At 43.9% G+C, this 24,798-nt stretch overlaps 1 protein-coding gene across 3 annotated transcripts in view; it reads right to left on the reverse strand.

Annotated features, from left to right (window-relative positions):
• SFMBT2 (Scm like with four mbt domains 2) overlaps window positions 1-24,798 on the reverse strand; it is a 107,567-nt gene that overhangs the window by 64,271 nt on the left and 18,498 nt on the right. For all 3 annotated transcript variants that reach the window (XM_038153967.1, XM_038153966.1, XM_038153968.1), the window contains exon 4: window positions 22,095-22,335. In XM_038153967.1, coding sequence (XP_038009895.1) covers window positions 22,095-22,335 — 241 coding nt within the window. The remainder of the gene's footprint in view (window positions 1-22,094; window positions 22,336-24,798) is intronic.

Genomic DNA, 24,798 nt, shown 5'->3' on the forward strand with positions numbered 1-24,798 from the left:
AAGTCACCACAGTGCAAATATTAATTTTTAGTTGTAATGAAGTGAATCTGAACGATCATGATATCTGCAAAAGCCTTTGAGGACCAAGCAAAATGTTAAACAAATATATTCAAACCCAGGAAAATCTGCTGGGTAAATGAGAATAGCTGTCAGTGCCATGCATGGGTGCCCAACCTGAGCAGCCCTCTCCAGAAATGCTGCTGCTCCTCTGGCACATCAGACTCCTTCAGCACCTGGGGACTGAAGCAGTGAACTTTCCATCACTGTTTCCCATTTTCCCTCGTTAGCTACAGGAAAAGGCTCTACTGAACCTCTCCTACTGCTGGACAGGCTGGGAGAACTCTGCTTTATTTTTTGCAGCTGGATGGCCAGCTGGTGGGAAGGGAAGGTGGCCAGGATAAAGAATCCTGCTCCACGGTGACCTAAACTCCACTAGTATTCCTGTTTTCAAAACATTTTCCCTGCCTTAAATTAATTCAATGAGTCACGAGTGGTCCATGGGCCTCAGACATCTGAAAAAGACCCCACATTTTCCTCTTTGATCCCTGAGGAGCAGCTGTAGTGATGCACCAGTTCCCAGACTCAGCGGTGGGCTGGTGAAGGTGAACCATTCCCAACAGACCTCAGTGAAATTATCCACACCTGCAAAAGTAAAAACCAGTAAAAACCTTGCAGCTCACTGGCTCCTTCCATGAAAAAAAATTATTATTTCAGAGATCACCTTCTAGTTTGGCATATATTACAGCAAATTCTCGAATGAGAAAGAAAAAGGACCTTTCCAACACTAAGACTCAGGTTTATAAAACTGAGTGCCCCTTCCACGAAAAAAATGGATCATATCCAATATCCCTCAAATTCTTCCCACTTTTCTCTACTTAATTCACCTTGCCCACATCTCTGACTCCCATTCCTCTCTCCCCTTCTCACCCCCTGCTATTTCCTCACTTTTACTCATTGGTCTCATTTTCCTGAGACTCCAGGCTGCATTTGGACCTGGCACCACCTGAGGAGCAGGGGCTGATGGGCATTTAGTATTTATCATCAGGTTTTCCCCATCAGCTGCTCAAGCCTGGCCCTTTCCCCTTGCTCTGTCCGTGCTGACCATGAAAACCATTCCAAGAGCAGCTGGAAATGCTGGAGCAAGGCACACCCCCATCCCCTCCAATCCCCCTGAACACGTGCCCCAGAGCCAGGGCTGCAGCTTCATTCCCTGCAACCCTGTAAATCTCTGTGCCCTGCCTCAGCCTCACAGCACATAATGGGTTCAGATTTATCTGCCTCTCTAGAGAAATAAGAGATTAAAAGCACATTCACAGTCCCATGACAGCACTGAGGCACAGGCACTCCATTCAATGAATATGAGATACTATTATCACATTAGCAACTCTTGGGATTTTATCTCGTTTTCTAGTAGTTGCTGTTTTGCTGAGAGCCACTCCTCACAGGTTTACATGGAAATTCTCATTTTCCTTTTTTTTTTTGAACAGGACACTGCAAAGTGCAGAAAAAACACTGAAATCTGAAAGACCGACAAGACAATGGGAAGAACGTGGCTGGTTTTTTACTTTTCATGACTGTTTTTTCCCCCCAAGGCACCCACTTGATTGGCAAGAACAAGATTCAGGGATCTGAACTGTTGCATTTGGTAAAATAAAGGAATGGTAGCATAAATAACTTACAGCATACAGAACCTAAAAATAAGCTACTCCTTGGAAACACCTCAGCATGCCCCATGGATACATGTGCCCAACAAGAAGTAATAACAAATTATGCTCATTTTTGTCCACACCTAAAGAAAAACAACAACAAAAAAATAGCAAAACACTCTTCACATTGGGTTTCTTTTTTTTTTTTTTAATAACCCAGGATCACCAGCAATCTGTCGACACCTCTACTGGAAAACCCCCACTGGAACCCATCAACCTCTAAACAGCAGTTTTAATTTTCTCATATGTGAAGAACAGCATCTTAAACAGCTTTATAAAATGGTTTAAGATCTTTCAGATTAATCTGCTAAGTGACAACACTCTCAGTGTGGAAACTATTTTTATCATTAAAAATTTAACTCTTTCCTAGGACTAGAATGCACAAAGATAGTTAAGGGGAATTATATCTGGGCAAGACTCAGGCAATTCTTTTCCCTCCACTGTGAAATAAACTAAAATACCGGGATCTCATTAAAAGATTAATTTTCTAAACAAATAATTCAGGATGTTCAAAATTTAATACAGATATACAAATTAGATCTACATATACATACATACACACACACACACACATATATTATATATATATATACTAGATACAAGAATGAGATATCCATTTAAGATACATTAAAGTAAAGCTGCTGGTACCGGAAAGAAATTCCCAGAGCCTGGAGAGAAGGATCCCAGATCAGCAGGAGAGCCCCTGAAGGGCAACACAAGGGAATTCCAGCCACTCCATCCAGCAGAGATGGATGACAGTATAGTGGAGATCTGCTACAGGTCACCCAGCCAGGAAAACTAAAGCTGGACAGGGCTTGGAGCATCCAAAGTCTAGTGGAAAGTGTCCCTGTCCATGGCAAGGAGGTGGAAAAAGATGATCTTTAAGGTCCCTTCCAACCCAAACCACTCTGTGACAAGATATGCAGGTTTTTAAAAGCTAAACAGCATATTGCAAAACTATAGAAAGCTTACAATATTGACATTTTCTTTTAATTTTAAAATTGTCACACATTCGATGCAATATTTATAAGTTACAAAAATATTAACACATAAATGTTGTAACTATGTTACAAAGGTCTAAATGATGGAGTTGAAATGCGATGTCTTTATATCAAAATAACATAGAATGCTAAAACAATTTGTTTAGACTTCACCCATCAAAACAATTTGTCAAAACTGACATGTTCTCACAAAATATTTCCATTTTGATAAAACAGCATTTTGACAGGAAACGGTTGAATCCCCACATTTTCATTCCTCTTGCTGAACTATTTACATCCTTGTGAACCAGACTGGATGTGAAAACAGGATGAGGGCTGAGTGCTGTCCCCAACAAAGGCTCAGGCTGTTTCTGAACCTTCCCCAAGACCTTCAGGGCTGGGAACACACTCCACTGCATACCCTACAAAGTCAGATCTCCTATTAAGAATTTCCAAAATAAATCAAGCAAAACCTACATTTTAAAAAAGATTTACTCAGTGCTTTAATGACATTTTTTATAGAAATGACTATTTGCTTTGAATTCTTTTGTGGGCTCCCTGAAAAAAAGCCAAATGGGGCTAAAGACATCTTCAAACAATTTCTTACTTAAAACTTCAAACATTCTTCTGTTCTCACAGCAGCAGAGTTCTGTGGTTTGAACTGGATCACAAAATAATGCAAATTCAGTCCAGAAAAGAAAAGGAAGTGCATCAAAAGCTGTTGATCAGATTTCCTTGTGGTGCAGCCACAAATATCACGAGACCCCAACTTCAGAGCTCAGGCATTGCCTTCTATACACCTGTCTTAAATAAAGTGTTCAAGGAAAATATTATACAGAGAGGATTTTCATGGAAACCAGAAGCCATAAGCAACTGTCCATCAAAGAATGCAGGTGCTCCAAAGACACTTCTGGGCCAGCAGTACTCTGTGGTCCCATTCATGGGAATTTACAACAGGCTAAAGAACAGATGCTGGAAGGAAATGGGATGTCTGTAGGAGAATGTGTAACTCTTGCATTCTCTCAGCAGATGATCCTTTAAGCTGCTGATTAATCTGCTTGATCTTAATTATCTCACTTTTTAAAAAATAAAACTGAGTAAGTGCAAACTTCAAATTAATGTTTAGCCCATGTGAGCTGCTTAATTTAATAACAATATTCAGCATGTTTGTTAAATTTTCTTCAAGATATTTGGTACCCTTTGTTTTTTCAGGCTATCCAAACCACCCTGATCTCATTTCTAAGAAAAGATTACACTGTAATTTCTATGGTCCTGACCCAAGAAAGGGCCAGCACACAGACTTTAATCCTTGCATACCCGACTCTGCGTGAAAAAGCAGTCCTTGATTAGAAAAAGTAGAAAGGAAAAAAAAAAAAGCATGGACACATGCTTTAGGTTCTCACCTGAACAACTCCCTGGCAGTTTTTTCTATTAAACTACACTGAATTTCAGTACAGTAAGACTTTTATCCTTCCTGCTGCCATTCAGCGTTTCCAGAAATTACCTGCTTATATCCCGTGGGTCTAAACAAGCAAGTTCACAAGCAAAAAGCTGCCTCAGTGTCCACAGGACACTTTGCTTCCCAACATCCTTTGAGCCCTTCACAGACGTGCATGCACACCATTCCCCTCGGGTTTCTCTAGTCTTTAATTAACTGCTATATCCTTTTAACAATAAAAAAGCAGCAGGTGGTTTGGGAGTTGCTTTTTCATTTCTCGAAATGAAAAAACGCACTGGCTACAAACTCCAACCCAGCTGCAGGAACTAAGGGTGGAAGAGGTGGATGTGGGATGCTGTGGGAGAAAGCCATCAGTGTGTGCAGACAGGGTGAGTGGATGCTATTATACTGGTTTTGTTTTTTTTTTGATTATACAAAGTCTTGTAAAAATCCCCTCCATTAACTCATTGCAGCTCAGGAAGCTGAACAAGACACTTTGTCCTGGCAGAAGGGTCACCACCACCAACTACTGAGGCACTCCCACGCAGTAGGATCAGCTGTCTTCACCCCAAACACAATGTTATGGATACAGACACACTCTTCTGACATCCCACTGCTGTGGCTTTCTGCTTCCAAGTCCAACTGCCCAAGATCAGAAGAGAAATTTGCCTCATGGATCCCAACAGTGCCACAAATCCAGACCAGCCTGCCCTGACTCCCTCAGGTACCCTGAGCCTCAGGTACCCACCCAGCAGGAAATGATCTACTCTTCAGTACTGTGATTAATTACCTCCCTTCAGTCAAAGTCACTTGGCTTGCACTGAAGTATTTAAAACAAATTTTTAGAAAAGGGCTAAAAAAGAGAGGGGTGCTGATAATGGGAAGGGACTCTGATCTCTCTTGGTGCTGTTACTTATCAACTGCAATCAGACTGTGTAGATAAGGAGCAGCAGCAAATCCATCAGCTCCACCTGCACTTGTTTCAAGGCTTCACCCAAGCGCGATCAGCACCAGCCAGCCTGGAATCACCCAGACACAGCACTGCTCTCCCTCAGGATCTGGGGATGGGGGAAGAGGGGAGAGAGATGCAGGTGGGACACGGCAAGAGGAGAGAGGAATTAATCTCTTCCCACCCTTCACCTTGCAGGGATGCAACCAATCCATTCACCTGGTCCTTCAGCAGAACAAAAGAGTCTCTTGTGGCCATCCAGCCTCAACAGGCTAGAATTTGATGAAGCATTCAATTGTTTAAAGCATTTACCACATATTTATAGCCAAGATTAATGGTTGGGCTCAATGATCTTTTCCAACCTGAACAATTCTATGATTATTTATTTATTTTAAGGTGTTTTTACACTGATTTCACCTGGAACACAATTCTGCAATGTCATCACCTAGACTAGGTACCTACCAAAACCCATCCTTATAACACCACCAAAAATTGGGAAGGGAATGCAAAAAATATCTTCTGGACACAACCATTTTTAAGTGGGTGTCCTGATTTAGGGCAAATTTTGGGAGGAAACTTCTGAAGTAATCTTTTCTAGAAAGCAAATTCAAGCAGCTCCCCCCCCCCCAACAAGGTTCAGGCTGTAAACCTCCTTTGAGAGAAGTGGAAAAAAAACCTGTTTATGTAACAAAGTACTCACAAGCATGAAAGAATGAATAATATTAAACAATGGAACTGCCACTGTTCTGAAGTGATGGCAAATTCAGAAGGTCCTTGTCATGGGGTGTGGCTCAGCTCACTCAGTCTCTTTATCAGTCTCTCCTTTGCTGGAAAATGCCACATCCCAGGCTCCAGTGGGTCACAGGTGTGAGCTCCTGGTGTTTTTCTGGGTTTTCAGTCCAGAGCAGGCTGATCAGTTCCAAGAAGAAGAAAAGCCACAGTCTGGGGAACTTCTCTGCCTCACCTCGCTAAAAAACTAACCAAAAGCAAAGGAGAGCTCTCTCCTGCTGTCCATGCTGCAGACAACACAGCCTGTGAGAAGAAAAGCTGCAGCTCTTATCTCTGTGTTTTTGGATACAGCCACCTCAGACATTCCACAGCTTCTCCTTCTCCCCTTGGCTCCCAGATCTGGCTTTAAAAGCACAGAACTCAATATCCAGCATAAGCAGAACAGACAACTGGGGATACAAGCAGCATAAAGACACCCTAGGACAGTGCCTCAGTTATCTGCAGGCATGAATGAAGGTTGATTATTCTGATTTTGTTACAGAATCCAACATGGCAAAAATGGGCTGCTTTTAGTTCTCAGTTACCTCTGTGATAAAATAGGAAAAAATTTGAGGTGTAACTACCAAGTCAGAGTGTTTCACCCAGAGTTAGTCATTTGTGCTTCTCCAAAATGTCTTACCTAAACAGAAACTGCACACTCTTTAAACAACAGCAGTAACACTGCTCTCTGCCCCATTCAATTCCAGGAACAAGGTAAATGAATTTCAACGTTGTCAACAAGTCTTAGAAACCAATCAGGGCTGGCTGACTTAAATGATCTTGGGATGTGTACACCGAGTTCCTGAAAGGCATTTCTGAGAGGCAGGCAGTGCCTGGCTTTTGAAAGCTCTGCACACACCACATAACCATAGGGGTTCTCCCATCATTAGTATCAATGACCATTAGGGTGATGGCTCACTGTGAAAATGAGCATCCAAACTCTGCAGCTCCTGGCACTTAACCCCAAGCCTCCACGCACATTCCCTGATTATTTTTTCCTTCCCTGTGCATTAAGCACCGTGCCCAGGGCTCAGAAGAGATGGATCATGAGCACTGAGAGCTCCAGCTCCCAATCTCCAGACCCAGGAGTCTTAATGAAGGCCTTGTGAAATCAGCAGTTTGGGAGCTTTCAGGGAAAAGAGGGGGGAACCTGGTATTGTGACTGTAATTTCTACATCAGTTTTTAGCCCATAGAGATAAAAGAATAATAGCAATAACAATGTGAGAGTGCTGTTATCCAGGGAAAATCAGCATCTTAACCAACGTGCTCAGCAGCAAAACCAGACCACAGAGCTCAGAGTGACTGCATGAGAAGGTTATGAATTCACCTGTATGAGAAACAAAACATACACCAGATTCCTTGCACTTAGCAGGCATTTGCATAGTTATTTCCTTCCAAACTGTAGCCCCTCTAGGTGAAAACCAAAAAAGCATTTACTCATCTTTGCAGGCAGACATTTACTGTGGCAGGTAGACTGAAACAGAAAAATGGAGCAGAAATTGTAAAACCCCAATTTAAAAGTTTTGAAAGCCATGGGGGAGAGGATGTTTGTGCTGCTTGCCCAGCCATCAACCCTGGTAAAGACTTCCTGTAGCAGCCCACAGCTCCTTGTGCACTAGTTCCACATCAGAAACGCAGAAAGAGGGGAAAAAATGTGTCTACAAAGCAAAATGCTGAATTCCTAGATAAATCCCCATCCAAGTCAGAATTCCTAACCACAGCCAGAACTATCGCAAGCCAGCCACCAGCTTGGTTCAGAGCTGAATCAGTATTTCTGAGCAGCATGGGCATGCACTAGCCCATGCCAACAGTGGGTATGAACTGGGATCTTTCACATGAAATGACATTGCCCCAGCTGTCACGGATGCCACACAGTCAAACAAAGAAAACCTGGAAGTCTCCTGAACACCAAACAGCCTCCCCTTGGCTTGCCTTGGCAATGGACATGAGGCAGCTCCATGCCCTGTGCCTTTGGGATCCCACAGACCAGCCCCAAATAGATTCTGTGGCATAACACCACCTAAAATTTATGGGCCATTCCTTCCAGGGATGTCACTGCAGTATAAATATCCTGCCCAGGGCTCTGACCTCACACGTCCAAACTCCATCCAATTATCCCCCACACTAAGCGCCTCTTCTCACTCCCAAACCCCACAGTCACTTTCTGAAGGATATTCTTTGGAGACAGCTCTGCAAAACCCAACAAATTTACAGCAGCACAATGTTCTTACATAAAGCATAAACCAGTTCACTGCACAATTTTGTTGTTTTTTCCTGGTAGTGCCAACAGTCTACAGCAAATATCCACTACAAATAAAAGCATCAAAACATAGAAGACAAATAGAGGGATGTGATGTGCAAGAAATCCATTCTGATTTGGGGTTGGGATTTGGGGTTTTTCTTCTTTTTCTTTTCTGTATTCTACAGAAAGAGGAGAATGAGTGGGGATGATGCTGGTAGTTTATTGTATGCATTCTACTGTTTAATACACAACAGAAGAAACACCAATCTAAAACTAAAAGGACTGAAATTTTGGTTAATCCTTAAAATTGGGGGAGTATTTTTAGAATCATGGAATGGTTTGGATTGGAAGGGACCTTAAAGATCCTTTTGTTCCAACCCCCTACCTTTCACCACACAAGGTAGCTCAAAGCCCCATCCAGCCAGGTCCTGAACACTTCCACGGATGGGGCAGCCACAACTTCTCTGGGCACTGTGCTCCAAATTTTTTCCAAATTTTTTTTTTTTTTTTGTTTTCACCAGCAGCGATTTCAAAGTGAAAAGCAAGCCATTACTAGTTTCAGCCAAACATCTCCAACACAAAGATGCATCCCAGTGGCAAGAGGCAAAGGGATTCTCTGCTGGAAAACTGTCAGGACTCGAGGGGAGGCTGGTGCCACTGTGCTTGGGTTAGTGAGGAATTTATACTTAAAGAGGCTGACCTGAAACAGAGGCTGGACAGAGCTGAAGTAATAAACTAGGTATTTATTAAAAGGCCTTCAAATAATACACCATGGGCACTACAAGAGCCTGGCTGTGGGCTCCAAGATGGATTTGTAAGGTCTGATTTAAGGATTTGCCTGTGACTCTCTCAAAATCTTACTGCTCACCCCCAGAGCTTGGGACAACAATGGAAACCTAACCATTCCCATGACCCAGCAGACTCCCAAATTATCATGGAAATAGCAAACAAGCCTCATTCACCACGACTCCAACTTCTGACACCCCATGAAGCAGAAACATATGTTTTCAAAAAAAAAACCCCATCAAACTCATTTCACAATTTACAGTGCGTTCTGTAATTAATCACATTTGTATTGCCAGCTCCTAATGACTGAATCCCGTTTAATCACTCTGGAGCCTTTCAGCTGTGTGATGTGAGCACCACAAATCAGAACCTGCAGGGCCTGATGAACATTCATCATGCATCCTTCCCGAAATTAATGGTACAGTCAAAGCACAGCCAGGCCCCATGAGGTGCTCAACATCCTATGCACAAAATGTAAATTCATAACCATCATCACAACACCATCAAAGAAATACTCCATCAAGGCTCATTTTGTGCTTGCAAAACATGTGTTTTCTTCACTTGGAAACAGAAAAGGGGCTTGAACTATAAATCCCAGGATCAAAAACATCCCCCGAAACTTTGAAGAGTTTAAATCTGAATCGGAGATCAACGTGGAACATTATGCAAGGCAACGTGTGAAGTGAGAATAACAATGTGCTACAGGACCTGAAACAGGAGCAGCTTTTCCACAGTGCTCTAAATTTCCTTTGAATTAAAACTTTAGCTTCTCCATCAACCTGGCATATTCTGACTGCAGATGATGATGCTCCGGTGAACCCAAATGTCTTCACTGCTAAATCAAATATTAGTGCAGAGCCATGGTTCATTCAACTGGTTTGTGAGCCCTTAATCTCATCTTCATCATACAAGGCCTCCTCTTAAGTTTTTTTGGCTTTTTCCTAAATAAACTTAGATATTCTACATGAAGAGACCTTCCCAACAGATCTACCTGCTGAAAAGATCAAGCTCAACAGCAGAACTGCTCAAATCAAAGCAGGAATCTATGGAAGAGACCATTTCAGCAGTCAAAACATTCAGGGTGTAGATGCTTCACATGGGCAGGGACTCCTCACTGACCTTGCCAGAGGTGTTTGGCACAGCAGAATCGCAGGATTTCCCCCTCTCTAGGATCTGTACTCATCACGGCAGAGCCTCTTCAGTAAAACTGGTACAACACAAAGCAGGATGATTTCCTGAATCTGGAAAGGTTTCCCCTGGATATAATTAATCCTCTACACCAACTCCAGCACTTTAGGAAGTAGCTACATTTTTTACATCTAAAAACGCTGACTTTCCCCTCGTTTCTTCATTCCCCAGTGACAGCGTAGGGAAAGAAGCTTTTTTTAGCTACAAACACAGGAGGTGGATGCTCTGCCTCTCAACACAAAAAAACCCATCAATCAGGATGGGTTTCAGGATGTCCTTAAGCTCATTCGTGGGTCTGGGTTTTATTCCTTCTGTGACCAAAATCAAACGGAAGCGAGAGCACACACACAAAGACAGAAAGAGATTATTTGGGAATTCAGAGCAAAAGTTCTCCAATGTCATGCAGAAAGGCCAGAACTGACCCAGAATTTGGTATCTGGGTTAGAAGAACTGAGTTTTAGTTGTCATCAGGGAAATGCTTTATAGAAGCATCCCTTAAACCTCTGCTCTGTGTTATGAGCCACCTCCACGGGCTCCAGGAGCATATGGCCTGCTTCAGGAATCCAGCCCCTTCCACGGTGACTGGGAGCCCACATTATCATGCATAATGAAGGAAAAATCAAGTGCAAGTCACAGCTGGCTCGGGATCATGCTGGTGCTTGCATCTGCCACTAGCAGCTTCCCAAATTCACTCCGTGCCTGCTCCTCACAAATCCGAGGTGCACCTGAAGGAAAGCTCTGCTGAAGACATGGCACTGGACATTCTGGTTTGTCCTTGGCCTAAAAGAGCTCAGAAAATCCTCCCTCAGCTCAGCATTAAAAGCCATAATTTAATATTCAAACTGATCAAAAAAGGTCCACTGCAGAAGAGTGTACTTCAATTTTGGCATCCTCTGGATCAAATCCCTTCTGCTACTCACCCTTCCCAGTTCCTATCCAATGCACCGAAAATATCACCTCCTTCTCTGATATAAACACCCAAAACTGTGTCTGACTGAATACCAAAGACACGGGTGTTTTTTTTTTTAAGTCTTCGCAGATGTCTCCAAAAGAGATTAATTAACTTTGACCATGCTTTACCTTTTATATCATTAACTACCTAAGTCTAGTCTTAGAGTTGAAGTGGCATTTCCATTCCAGAACTCCTCTGGGGAAAATTACAGGAGACTAGGGAAGGGAAATTAAATTCAATTATCAAGAATGACGATTTAAAAATCTCTCAAACTAATAATTTTTAAGAGTATTTTATTAAAAATACATTTAGCCAGACATTAATTAAATTGACAATTACAAAAATGAGTGGTCTGCACCCACTGTTATGCTTTCAGAGTCAATCATCCCATTTTTCTGTGGTTTCTGGGCTTTTTAGCTCCACAGCTTGAGAGCAGATGTCCCAGGACGTGGTGTGAGTGTGGAAGAACAACTGTGGATATTCACTGCTGAATATTCAAGGATCTCCAGAGAGTCATGAGCAAGGTGCACATGTCAGTGCTGTTTGCTTTAATAATGACACTGCAGCCTCCTCAGTGACCACACACCAAGCCTACAAATGGGGCTGTAATTCTTCTGTTCAACACTGAACAGATTCTCAATTTTTCTGCATTCGTTTCATATTCACATGGTCTGAACCAAGGAGTTGGATGATGTCCAACACTGGTCAAACTCAGAGCAACAGGGTCAGTAGTTCTCAAACTTTTTTTTTTTAAGGAGCTTCACAGAGGCTGACTATGAAATAATTTTCATCTTGGCAATTAAATGCATTGGGAGGAGGATTTTGCTGTTTCACTCAGTGGATGGAAGAAGTTTTTTGCAAGAATTGTCAAAGGGAGGTTTTTTCTGAAATGGTCTCAAAGGTACCATCCAAAAAGCCACCCTGTTCCACTTGCTGGTAAAGAAGAAGGAAATCTCAGGAAATCTCTACTTGCAGAAAAGCCTGGTGTCTGCTCACAGCCTTTTCCAGCAGTATTTCCTTAGAAACGCAGCTTCTCATTCACAGTCTCTGCACAAGCTGCCTCCCCTGCCCTATCTCTGTTCCTCCAGCACAACCTGCACTAAACATCAGGCTCAAAACCAATGGTTTGGTCACGGTGGAGCCTGCAGACTGTGATCAGAATCACGAGCAACAGAAGGCAAAGCCATGGGGTCTCACTGCTCACCTCAAGTGCTCCAAGCATCCTGAACAGAGCCTGAGCCCCACTGAAATGAGTTTTCCTTGCAGGGGTCAGGAGCTGCCACAGGAATTGGTTCTGCCAACATTTTGGGCTGGATAAATCAGTTGCTGCAGCTCAGCATCACTTGCAAGGAGTTTTGCTGCATCAGTATTTGCTGAAGTTTAATGCTTTTGTTGTGCAATGGGCTTGAGCCTTGATCTACAGAGACAGAATCTCACACGTTGCCTAATAACACTACCAAAAAAATGGAACTCAGATCTGTGTGGGTTTGAACAAGCAAAACTCCCTCAGTTTCGAACACAACCTCTCTTCTAATACAAAGCCCTGCTCATATGTAGCAGAAACCTCATGGGGCCATACTCCATCCAGCCAAGAGGGCTAAATTTCAGTTCCCAAAGATGCCCACTACAAAATCAACTGGTTCCAGAGGAAAAAAAAAAAAACCCACCATGGGAAAAAAAAAAAGAAAAAAAGTACTTTTGCTCCTTCTCATGGCAAAAGCAGCTAAGAAATGCCTCATTCCATGCAACACCAACCTCACCATTCCATGCAAGGTGTGGGGTTGAGAGGATCCCCAGCTCATGCTTTCCCAAAGCTACCTCTCTACCCCTTCAATCACCCTTGCTTTTATCTCCCTACTTGCCTCATTTGCTTTTCTCTTGCTGGTCCAGCTGTGAAAACATCAACTGGCTTCAGTCCTGCTGTTCCCAAGGAGAAATCACATCCCCAAGGATTTTTTTAGAAATTATTGCAAAAAGACATGGAACACAGAGCTAACACATACCCTGATTTCCTCCTGGCCATTTGTCATGACTGCCAACCATAAAGAAACTTCACTAGCACACCCAAGCCCCAGCCCTGCCAAGAGCCTGAGCTTGAAGAGCATTTCCATCTCCCTGCATGAATCTCTGATATGCAGTGCAGAAGTGTCCAAGCCTCACTGGCCATATGGGGACAGACTCCAGAGCACTTTGGGCTTTTTCTAGTCCTTCAACCAGCAGCAAACTGGATGCTGAAGGCTTCCAAAACCCCCAAAAAATCCTACTTGCTTACAATCAGAAATGACCAGCGTGCTCAAGTGATTTTCCTGCTGGATAATGACCTCAGCTGGAGTCCTGAAACACCTCCAGCTGTGAAGGTGGAGGATGGATGGCTCCTCAGGTTTTAGGAAAAGGAGGAAGTCAGGAGTTCTCTGCCTTGAAAACCCAGATGCACCATAAGGGCAGGATGAAATGAATCATTCTCTGGTATTCAAGCATCTCCCATACAGCAGAACAGGTATCAGGAGAAAACAAACAGAACCGAGTACAGTGCTGTGTACAGAAATGAACTAATATCAAGCTTGACTGAAAAAGTTGATTAAATTAGTTTAATTTAAAAGCCCAAACAAACCCTGAAGGAGCTTCTTTGTTTATTGCTTTTTACCAACAGCACACTTTACAGAAGAAGCACCATGTGGGCATGAAATATTCATTCATTAAATCTTTCATAAAGCTCCACACTATTGGTTTCACTCAGGATATATTTATAACTTGTCAAAGTCCCCAAAAATCACTGCTTTTCCTTCTCCCCCCTCCAGACTGTTTATAAAAGGATTAGGCTTTCAGTTTTCATTGCAATATCCCTGATCCTCAGCTCTGCTGTTGCTTGTACACAAGGTGCTGCTTCTTTAATCGTAACAGGACTCATCCTTCAGCCTTCCCTGCACCACCCAAAAAGGACTCTTAAAATGCTGCAAACCATCCAGCTGCTGTGGGGATGGCAGCATCCCTCCTTTATGGGGGAAAGCAGCAGCGTGTGGAGACAAAAGTCAGAGCAGAGAGTCCACCCAAGCGAGGGAAAAGCAGGCAGAGAGTGGATTCATTGCAGCAGGGCCACGTCTGAGCCACTGGCTTTCAAACCTCATCCACTGGAGAACCACTTCTTGAACCCTTCCTTGGCTGCCAGCCAACCTCCAGATTAAACCCCTGCTCCGAGCTGGGTTAATAACACACTAGAGTAAACAGTGCTGCATTATCCTCACTGTTAGCTGTAAAACTAAGTAATATTTTTTTACAAGGTTTGCTGACTACACAGCTCAGTCCAGTACAGGAACAAGGACAGGCTACAGCTATAGATGAAAAGTATTTCCAACCAGAAATCTACAAAAATCCAGGATCTGCATTAAAGGACAACTGCATAGTGAAACTGTCAACTCTCTAAGGACTTGCACTGATATCTAATCTAGGTGTAAACCAAATCTGATTTTTCCAAATTATCCTCAGTAACACTCTGCTCTGTAGAAGGTGTTCCTGCCCATGGCAGGGGCTGGAATGAGATGATCAGTAAGATCCCTTCCAACCCAAACCATCCTTGGGTTCTGTGATAAAAAAGCACCCAAATACAGGTGGTGGACAGGCATTTGAGGTGCACTGCAGGTTCCTGAGCAGCTCTGGTGCCCACAGACCCTGCACACATCCCTGCCTCACTGCACCACAGGCTGCCTGCTCAGGCCTGCTCCTTTTCCCCTTCCTCCATTTGTTTGTGAGCATAAATAAATATAAATACAGTATAAGCAGATGTTGTCGTCCCTGGAAACTAGGCTTGCTGGGCATGTTTCTGCTGAAAGGGCTTCCTACTGGAAAATTAGGTTTTGATAAAAGTGCGTTTCTTTTCTTGCTTTTAATAAACAGAGCCTACTTCATGCACGAGCTCCAGGCTTTCTTTTTCCCACTGGAAAACTAAACAATCTTGCACGGTTTCAGTTCTTCAGATGCCTGATCCTCAGCAAGGGCTGGGCTCCCCATGCACAAGAGCATCTTGTGGGGCATGGAGGAGAAGAATCTCAATGTGAATGCACAAGGAGAGGCCAAAACCTCCTGAGACAAAGTCTAACTCAGGCAAAAGGGCAAGGAGGGACCAGCACCCACTTCTGGGGTGCTGAGTCTGCTGCAACTCAACTGAAGATAGTTTTTTGGGTGTTTAAACCCAAAGACAGCCACCCTGATGTTTTTTAGTGGAAAAACACTGACTTTTTCCCAAAAGAAAAATACTGGTGAGTACAAAGCAGAGGCTTTATGGTTGAATGAAGGGGGAAAAGAACTTTTCTAAGCCTGTTCCACCAGATACTCCAGAGAAGCAAGAAGAGTGACCCCAGCTGATGTGAACTGGCCTCAGGAAAAACTTTCCTCTTAGCAGAGAGCGGAGAGTGCCCCAAGGTCACTACCTGAGCCACAGGGCCCCTGCAGAGCCAAGGCTGGGAGTCTTGTCCACATTCTTAAAGAACACTTCTACTGCACTCCCAAAACACTTTAAACAAAATGACCTGTGTTGAACCAAACATTGCTTTTCCCCCTCGATTTTCTCCATCACTCACAGAGCCACAGCAGTGCACACCTCGCATTTCCCACTCAGGATGTGTTTTTCTGTCTAAGTTTCACAACTGAAATATCAGGGTAATTCATTTACTCCCCACTCCACCTAATAAACCTGCCAGCATCTCATCCCTCTCTGCAGTTACGTCTCTGGATCTGAAAAATTATATTAAAAGGCAAATTAAAATAGAAAACGTTGACCTCAAGCCCAGCAGACCTGGAGATGATCAAAACCCTCTGCACTTGATAAAGTCTACAACTCAAACTTCTTGCAAAGCCTGACCCACTGGCCAGGCTGTGCCACATTTACACAGAAGCTCAACAATTAATTACACTCCCAAAAGACACGTGGGGGGGCTGTTATGCCCAGTTTACCCCAAAAAGGCCTCTCTTGGCAATACTAAGTCTTCTGAAAGTAACTAAAGCCAGTAGCACATGAAAAAGATTTGCAGTTTCACACAACAGGGAAAAGAGCATTTTCCCTACCAAGACAACATTATCCTGATGCCACTCAAGCCACGAGCAGACTCTTCCATTTTCACATCCCAGGCTGAGGGATCTGACTCATGCCAAGGAAAGGAAGGAAAAAACTACTGAGGGTGCTCCAATGAAAATATGTTTTTCTCAGGAGCAAGTCTGCAAGGGGCTATGAGGGGCTGGGAGGAAATGCCAAGCCATGACATGCTCCAACGAATTCCAGCTCCTGGAAACTCCCAAGGCCCACCAGAGTCAACTGACCTGACTCCTACTACAGCAAATTTCAGCCAAACCCAGCATTTTTACCTCCTCTCCTCCCCTTTGCCGTCATCAGGAGAGCTTAGGGAGAAAAAAAAAAATCTATTTTTTTATGTGCTCATTAAGTATGATCTGCTAAATGTTCTATGCCAATGCATAAAGCTGCCTACTATGCTAATAGAATATCTAATTGACATTTATTTGCTGACTAGTTATTTATGCTAACGTCATCCCTGCATAATTAATAGTCTGCTAAAGTCGACTTGAAAAGCACACATAAAACACTGTACTAAGAGTCATTTGCAGCATTTAAAATAAAGAAATCCTGCCATCTATTTACATTAGCTTAGTCTAAACTCAGTTTTGATGCAATAATAGGATAAAGATCGGCCAGAGATTTTAAGAAACAGCCCTGTACACTGCTTTAGAAACATCCACAGGCTTGGAGAGTGCAACCTGCCAGAGAAGATTTCCGAGTTTCATTTTACTTGGCTCGAGGGCCCAGTTCTTAGCTGATGTAAAACAGCATAAGCTCAGTGAATGCCTACTTATTTTCTGCAGCCTCAAGCTCTTAGGAAGTAATATTTCAGGTGAAAGAATTAAACCAGGGCCGGATCTGCTCTCCATACCAGTAAAAAAGCAAAAGGGAAGTCCACCTTGTCCATATGATCCCTCTACCTGCAAGTATAGTTTAATTTTTACATCCTCTGGGATGAGATCACCAGGGGGAAGATAACTTCATTTAAAAAATAAAATAAATTCCCAACTATATCCATGACTGTATTTTCTGGAAGGCAATCTCTGAACACCCTCCTCCATTGTCAGAAACATTACCTGTGATCTCTCTGTCTCTCTTTTGAGAACCCACAGACAAGCTTTGCATTCAGCAAGGCAGCTCCCATAATGATGCTGAAAGCCAAGGGTATGGTCCACATCACCACCACCCTGAGCTGTGACCCCAAAAAAAAAGCCTTCTGTGTGCCTTGGAGTGACATAAATCCACACCTGCAATACAGCAGACCATCTTCTGGCCATCCAGAATCACCCTGCTGTAAATTTCACCAAGTCCAACCAGCTTCACTTCTCCCCTCCTTTACACTGCTGACCTCAAGAGTAGGATTTTGCTCTGTGATAGATTCATGTGATATATAAAACCAACCAAACAAAAAAAGCAGTAAGTTGTCATTTGAAGGCAACTCAATATGCCCCGGCACAAGTTTCATCTCCCTTTTCCACCATATCCTGCCCAGAATCTGACCCAGCACTTGGAATCACAGTGAAATTTCCCTTCTCTGGGCTACATCTGGGATAGGAGTTAATCTCACCTGAGAACCACATGAAAATCTGTCTCAAAGAGTGACCAAATGATGGTGTTTGCCTTCACAGAAAGCCTGGGCAGGCAAAATGCTTTAAGTCTACCCCTCTTAATGGTGTATTTGATGACTAAACTTTATCAAGCTCAGCACCATGAAAGAGAAGGTTATTCCAACCCAGGATCAGACTTCTGAACTTCAATCCTCCTTATACTGATGCAACAGGGAAGTAAAAGCTGCTTTCCTACACAGAATCACAGTGGGATTGATTTTTTTGGTCACCAAGCCCAGGTACAGCCAGTGTTCCGAGGTTTCCCCATTTGCACCAGCCCACCACAAAACCAAAATATAGGCCTGGCTCTCTCCCTGCTGTGTTTCTTTCCATCTCCACAGACTCCAGCTCGCAGATCTGCACACAGAACTGCCCTCTTTGAATTTCCATCTGTCAATAGCATCAAAGCAGAGCCACTGCTGCAATTCCAAGTGTACAAAACAATCCCATCATCCGGTGTCTTTAGCTCATTCCAGGATGCATTACAACAGTGCCAGGAGAGCCTGGGCTCTGTCAGCTCAGCTGGAAATCTGCAATCTGTACAAAAAAAACCCCCGAGTGTCAATCAACAGGACGTCCCTGCTCTTTCACAATGCATAATTTAGCTACTACACTTGTCAGGTTCTCCACGCCGCTCCTGCGCCCGATGGTGGATGTGTCCATGAACTCAACTGTCACCAAGAGAGGAAAACAGCACATGGGAATGAACAGGCTAAAGGACACCTCTTTTCCTTTCACTAGTCAGCAAAGTTTAGTTAGGCTTAAATTTTTGATGCTCAGTGGGTAAAAGGGATGAAGGATGCTCAGCCCAAGGGATGAAGGATGGTGACAAACAACTGCACTTAGAGGAGGGAAGAGAGTTTTTGGGTAAGACATAGGAGGGGATAAATGCTATCCCTGTTTCCATGCAGGCTGATACAATGGGGAAATTTTAACTAACTGATGGAAAACATACCTTACATCCCACCCTCACAGTGCAGGAAACAAAGCCTCCCACACCACCACAGCCCTGCCACTGCAGTGAACTCTGAAGCAGGTTGCTCTTCCTCATATGAATTACAATTGCTGAAGGGCCTTGTCAGGAAGGATAAGAATTTCACACTCAACTACATCAGGCTGTAGTTACCCACTGCTTACACCACAGTTAATATGCAATAAAGAAGAAATCTCTGTCCCAGGACGTGACATTAGAGCTGATCAGTGCCAAAGCTATAGACCATAAGGACAGCTTCACACTTGCCTCAGCTAGTTCATGAATAAACATCCAATTCATTCAAATGAGTTCTATATTAACTAATTTAAATAATTTTCATTTTGCTTTGAATGGTAAACAGATCTATTCTGCCAGGATAGTTGAGTTTGCAATTCAAATTACACACCGATTTGTAATGAGAAAAATATAATTAATGGCAAAGCTTGAAGTAACTACAATTTTACTCCTTTGATTTCCTGTGTAGGAGCGGGTTGGAGCGTGAAGCTCACAGGCACGCGTGCACTCACACCATCCTGCCACAAACCAAGACATTTTATTGCCACCTCAGGTATTCCTGATCTGGTGACTGCATCATCACGTCACAGGAGGACAGAACATGACTTGACATTTTACTCACAGGCCACAGGAACCATGATGCAACTAATGTCACCCCATAAATAACAGAGCAGCAGTCTGCAAATTAATCAACTTCTTTCGATGTGGATCATAAACTACAATTATTTGGCAGCCGCCTCTTAAAAGCTCTGTGTGTGCTGGACTTTAAATCAAGTTCTATTGATCTGCTGAACTGAACCAGCCCATTTTGTTGCATCTCTCTCCCATCTAATGAAATTCTTTGTCCCATCACTCCACCGTTCTTGTCTGGCATCACATTTACGAGATGAGCACACATCAGTCCAACCTGACTCGTGAGCAGAGACAAAGCATTGTCCCAGTGCTGTCATCCTGGCTGTTAAACAAGTCCATTCTGGCAACTCTGCTTTCTACCCAAAGCCTTCAGCTCCTGATTAAAATCACAGCCTAATGACAGACAGCCAGCCCCAGCCATGCTGTTTGATTGCATGGTGTAGCCAACAGATCCAGTCACTGTAATCAAGACGTGCAGAACTGATGCCTTCAGAACTGGGTTCGTGCAATTTAAAGCTGGTTTTTGTTTCTCCCAGAAGTCTGACAACAAAATGAAGTGCAATGCTAGAGGTTTAAAAAAAATCTCCACAGAGTTCATAGAGAACATCAGCTTCTCTTTTACCAACACATATGATTCTTTAAGTCCTGAAGGCTGAGATCCTCTAGGGCATTTTAGATGTGTCATTCCAAAATATGAGCCAAGCTCTTAAATGCTTAAATCTTCTTGTGGAATAACAACCCATGCATTTAATTTCTTCTTTTTGAAAACTATGTTTTGAAAATTATACTGTGACATATTCAACAAAGTTTATTCACTGTAAACAGGAGTGGGAGGGGGAAAATAAATTTAAAAAGCCCCAAACTGACAGGGCAGTTGCCCACATTCAACACCCTGGTGGTCCAGTTACATCACCCACCAGAGAAGAAGGGATGTAGGACATACTGCACACTTGCAGTCACTCTAGCAAGGCAATTCACACAGAGGGGCCATGACCCAAAGGGCAAATTCCAACAGATCTGTGAACAGCAGTTGCCTCGGGTTATAAGGGAATTGTTATTTTCTGTTATGACATTCAGTAAATTCTCTTACCCCCCTGACCCTCACATTTGAGATTTAGTCTGTAGCACTGTACACCTTCCTGGTAGCGCTGATTGTAATCCACATAATAAAACGTAGTTTAAGAGGCCAATAAAATAAAATACCTCACCCCTCTCACATCAGCTTGATTTACTGGTACCAAGCCAAGAGATTTCTCAGCCCTATTTATCTTCAAGATTTCTTTTTTATTTTTTTTTTTTTTTTTTAAGCAATCAATCTTGTGTTTATTCAAAACACACAGACCAGAACAAAAAGACAAGCTTAGCTCACAGCTGGGCAGATGCAAGGCAGGAATGTCAGCTTTGATTCAAAGACTGTGTCTACAGCTCACTTCAGGAGGAAGTCAGGGAACACTTACTCCAGGAGAATTCCCACGTGGCACACAACTGGCACATGCACTGTTTCCAATGCCCACACAGTAGAAAGGGAAATAGTAACTTCAGCAGCAGAGCCCTTAAATGAGACTTTCCTTAAATGTATGCACAAGCTGGAGGCTGAATACTCATCTTCTTCCCTTGATCCAGAATAAATGGGATATATGGCAGGAATACTTAGCAGCAACACTGACAATATGCCTCTGCTTGGAGCAATGTAGTAGCAAGGATACACCACAGCTGCTCTGTTGATGCACATAGCCTATATACGCATAGATATAAATATATTTGTACTCTTATACACTGGGGATCCAATTGTATTATTAACAAACTGCTCCACACGGACCACTCAAGAACCTACAACACTTCCATTCAGCTTTTGTGCACCTAAGAGCTGACAATCAGGACATGCCCTAATGACCAAATTCTGCTATCTTTAATCACATGGATCTACCACTGGAATTAGGAGCTGCCAGAATCTGGTGATGGAAGGTTTTAGACCTTCAGGGCAAAACACTTTTGAGTGCAAAGTCAGCTTCTGATATTGGTTACACCCAAGCTGATCTTGCTTATTTTAGCTTGTTCTCACTCTTGAATTTCACCCCTCCTTTCTACAAGAACAGGACAGTTTTCTCCCTGAAGTGAAAATCACAGCATTACAGTTCAGCAGTAAAAAGACATTTCCCTATGGAAGTGCCTTCTGTTGTCACCAACTAGGGCAAAAACTCCTCTGCTGGAGGCTGACTGGCAAACTGAATCCTGTGGGAACACAACCCTGCCCACATCACCCAACACCAGCCAAGGACCTTCAGTACCCATCCCATGTCACATTCACATTCTCTGAAAAGTCCCTTCACCCAGGATTTTCTCCTGGGAAGCTGAGAAGCTTCAGTGAAAAAGGAAAACAATTCTTATCTCATTTGCTTCTCCTGTGTTGTGCTCATGTGGAATGTGTTTGGAGATTGTTTACCCACAGGTGATTGTTCCATTGGATTCTGCTGTGAGTTGTTTTCACTCTTTGGCCAGTCAGGGCCAAGCTGTGTCGGGACTCTGGAGAGAGTCACGAGTTTTCATTATTATCTTTTTAGCATTGTGTTAGTATCCTTTCTGTATTCTTTAGTATAGTATAGTATTCTTTCATATAATATAGTATCATAAAATAATAAATTAGCCTTCTGAGAGCATGGAGTCAGATCCATCATTCCTTCCTTCATCGGGCCACCCCGCAAATACAATAATCCCAGACCAACCAGAAACCTGGAGGTGAACCCACAGCCCAACCCCAGAGCAGCTCCCCAACAAAGCAGGCAGAACTCACCCTCTGGAGGCATCAGGACCTTGTTGTTCTGCGTGCACCAGCCCACGGGGTGCAGGTCTGCTGTCATCACGTCACACCAGAAGTCTGCCCGGCGGTCGTCGCCGTAGCCGCAGTACCGCAGCAGCAGGAGCTGCCCGCACGTGGTGATGATGGTAGCCACCCAGTACGTGTCTGGGTTGCTCTTGTTGGCCACTTCTAGTTTCATCCCAGGCTGGAAACTGCTCTGAAGGCTGATTTCAACCTTGTAAAATGAGAAAGGAATGGTGTTAACTTTTTCTGCTTGGTAGGGAGACACCCCCCCCCTCCCCTCCCCTGCCCTGGAAATGCTGCCCTTAAAGAGCAGCCCTGGGGCAGGACATGAGCTGGCTGTGCTTCTTAATCCAACCACCTCCTTCTCCATCAGTCAGGGCAGTTCCACTCCTGCTTCACTGGCTCATATCCCACCATGCAAGTCCCACAGGCTCTGAAGTGCTACCTTCAGGTGTACTACATCCAAGAGAGGACTGGCACTCATCTTCAACCCCTAAATGTCACTAATGCCTTGGATACAGTCAGCATAGCTCAAATGAAGTTTCATTTCCCACTGCACAGCTCCACCAGGCAAATCGCAGGACACAGAAAGGCAGGTATGGAGCACCTCTAGGAGTTAAGCCCAACTACAATAATTAATCACATAACACCTCTAGAGGCTTGACCAGCATCAAGAGCTGAATGCTGTACCAGGCAGACCAAGGAGAGAATTTCCACTGCACCCATCCTCAGCGGCTCAAGACTCAACCAATTCCCCCTCCCAGCACCTGGAAAATGAGGTATGACCTTCACTGAAAGAAGTGAATTCTCTGGGTCACTTCCACTTGTCTCAGCAGTGACCAGGCACCCATAACTTGCCTTAGGACACTGGAGATGCCAGTGCATCTCTTTTGGGACACTGCTGGCACTGCTGATGAACACCAGGGCCTGCTGCAGCACCACCTGTGCTCCAAGGACCAGTGGGATGCCTCTAGCTGTTGCTGATAAAGAAGAGGTGGATGCCAGTGCACTGGTCAGGTGCCAGCCTTGTCTTCACAAAACCATCCAAAATGTAACCTGTCACTCCTCAGGAGATATTTCAGGACAGGTTGTCACAGGCTTCTTAGAACCTTATCAGCTACTGAATCCAGAGGGATTATACTCTAGGTAAGCCTGTCTCTGCTTTCCAATTGAAATGGCAGTTTTAAATGACTCTTTTATTTGCAAAGACAAATATAACATGGTCTACTTGCTCAACTGAGGATTTGACAGATGTGGGCACGCCAAGCTGCTGAGAAAACACTCCTCTGGTCCATCAGCAGTAATCCCTCACTCATCCAGCTCCAGTTTCTGACCCAAGGGCTGCCCAGCCAAACCCATTTATCATTTGCACTCCCTGCGCCTTTCCTTGTGTGGGCACTTCCAGCAGAATCAATGCCCAGAGGCACAGCACAACTGAGAAGGACCTTTGGACATGGTCTAACACTGAGGGGGGTCTGTGACATGCACTGCTTTACTCAGTGCTTGCCTAGGATCCCAGCAATGCTCAGAGTCCTCACCAATAATCCAGGCTACAGACTGGCCCATGTCCCAGCACAAATGGGCTCTCCTGGCCTCCTCCCAGGGCAGCTCAAAGCACCTGAGCCTGATGCCTGCAGAGAGTGATTCATTTGCTGGTTTTCTCCCTGTGCTCACCGTAACACCAACAAGGCACTCTGGAAGCCAAGAGACTTGTGACACAAGTCACATCAAGAGGAGAATCAAGAGGAGCATCAATCAGACACACAGGTAATACAATCTCCTCCAACAGCTTTCAGGTTTTTGGCCAGATTTTTGAGGATCAGGTTTCAGACTGTGAAGCAGTCACCAAGGGCTGTTCCCAGCACCAATCTGTCCCACACTGACACTCCCAGGACTGAGGTGCTGTGAGACCCTGCAGTCAGCAGCATCAGCAGGGCACCTCCACACAACTGAAGACATCCTTAAGGGCTTCATGAAGAACTAAGCTTTCTACTTTGAGCCTGGAGCAGAAATCTGGGACAAGATGCTCTCTCCAAGCAGCTGCTGGATCAAGAATAAACTCCACAATAAGCATTGCTCTGCAAATCTCCAGTATAGAGAATTATGGTCCTTCATCCTGCAATACTCTGGGTTAACTGTTGTTAAAATGAAAGCAAAATAGGGAATGGAGGACCGTACTGGTTGTTCAGACTAGATAAAAGAGAGGTTTTTCATCCCTGCAGCTCCTTTAGCCCTACAAAACAAGCCTCAAAATTACCTGGAGACAAAGGTGGCTTGACCAGGTGATCACCAGAGGTGCCCTCAAATGCAGCTTGTGCTAACACAGAGCAGAGCACAGAGCTGTCACTGCCACAGCTGTGTGCATGCTCCATGCTCAGCCAGGAAAAGCTCCACCTGCCCAAGTCCCTGCTCCCCACACTTGTGAGACAGCACCTCCAGGCAGGAGAGATGGTTTCCTCTGAGCCACACTGAACTCTGGTGCTGAGTGATTGCCAGGCAGTAAATCAGGCATTAAAAGGAGCTTTGGGGAACCACAACATTCCTGTGAGATTCATCTCTGCAGGCTGGCATGGACAACAATGAATGCAGAGGGGAAAATAGGTGAAGAGAAAAAAAAAAAAGAGTGCATTAGAAGCAAAAGGAGAGCAACACAATCCCTCAAAAATGGAAAATT

Source organism: Motacilla alba, chromosome 1A, assembly GCF_015832195.1.
Source record: "Motacilla alba alba isolate MOTALB_02 chromosome 1A, Motacilla_alba_V1.0_pri, whole genome shotgun sequence".
NCBI classification, from domain to species: Eukaryota; Metazoa; Chordata; class Aves; order Passeriformes; family Motacillidae; genus Motacilla; species Motacilla alba.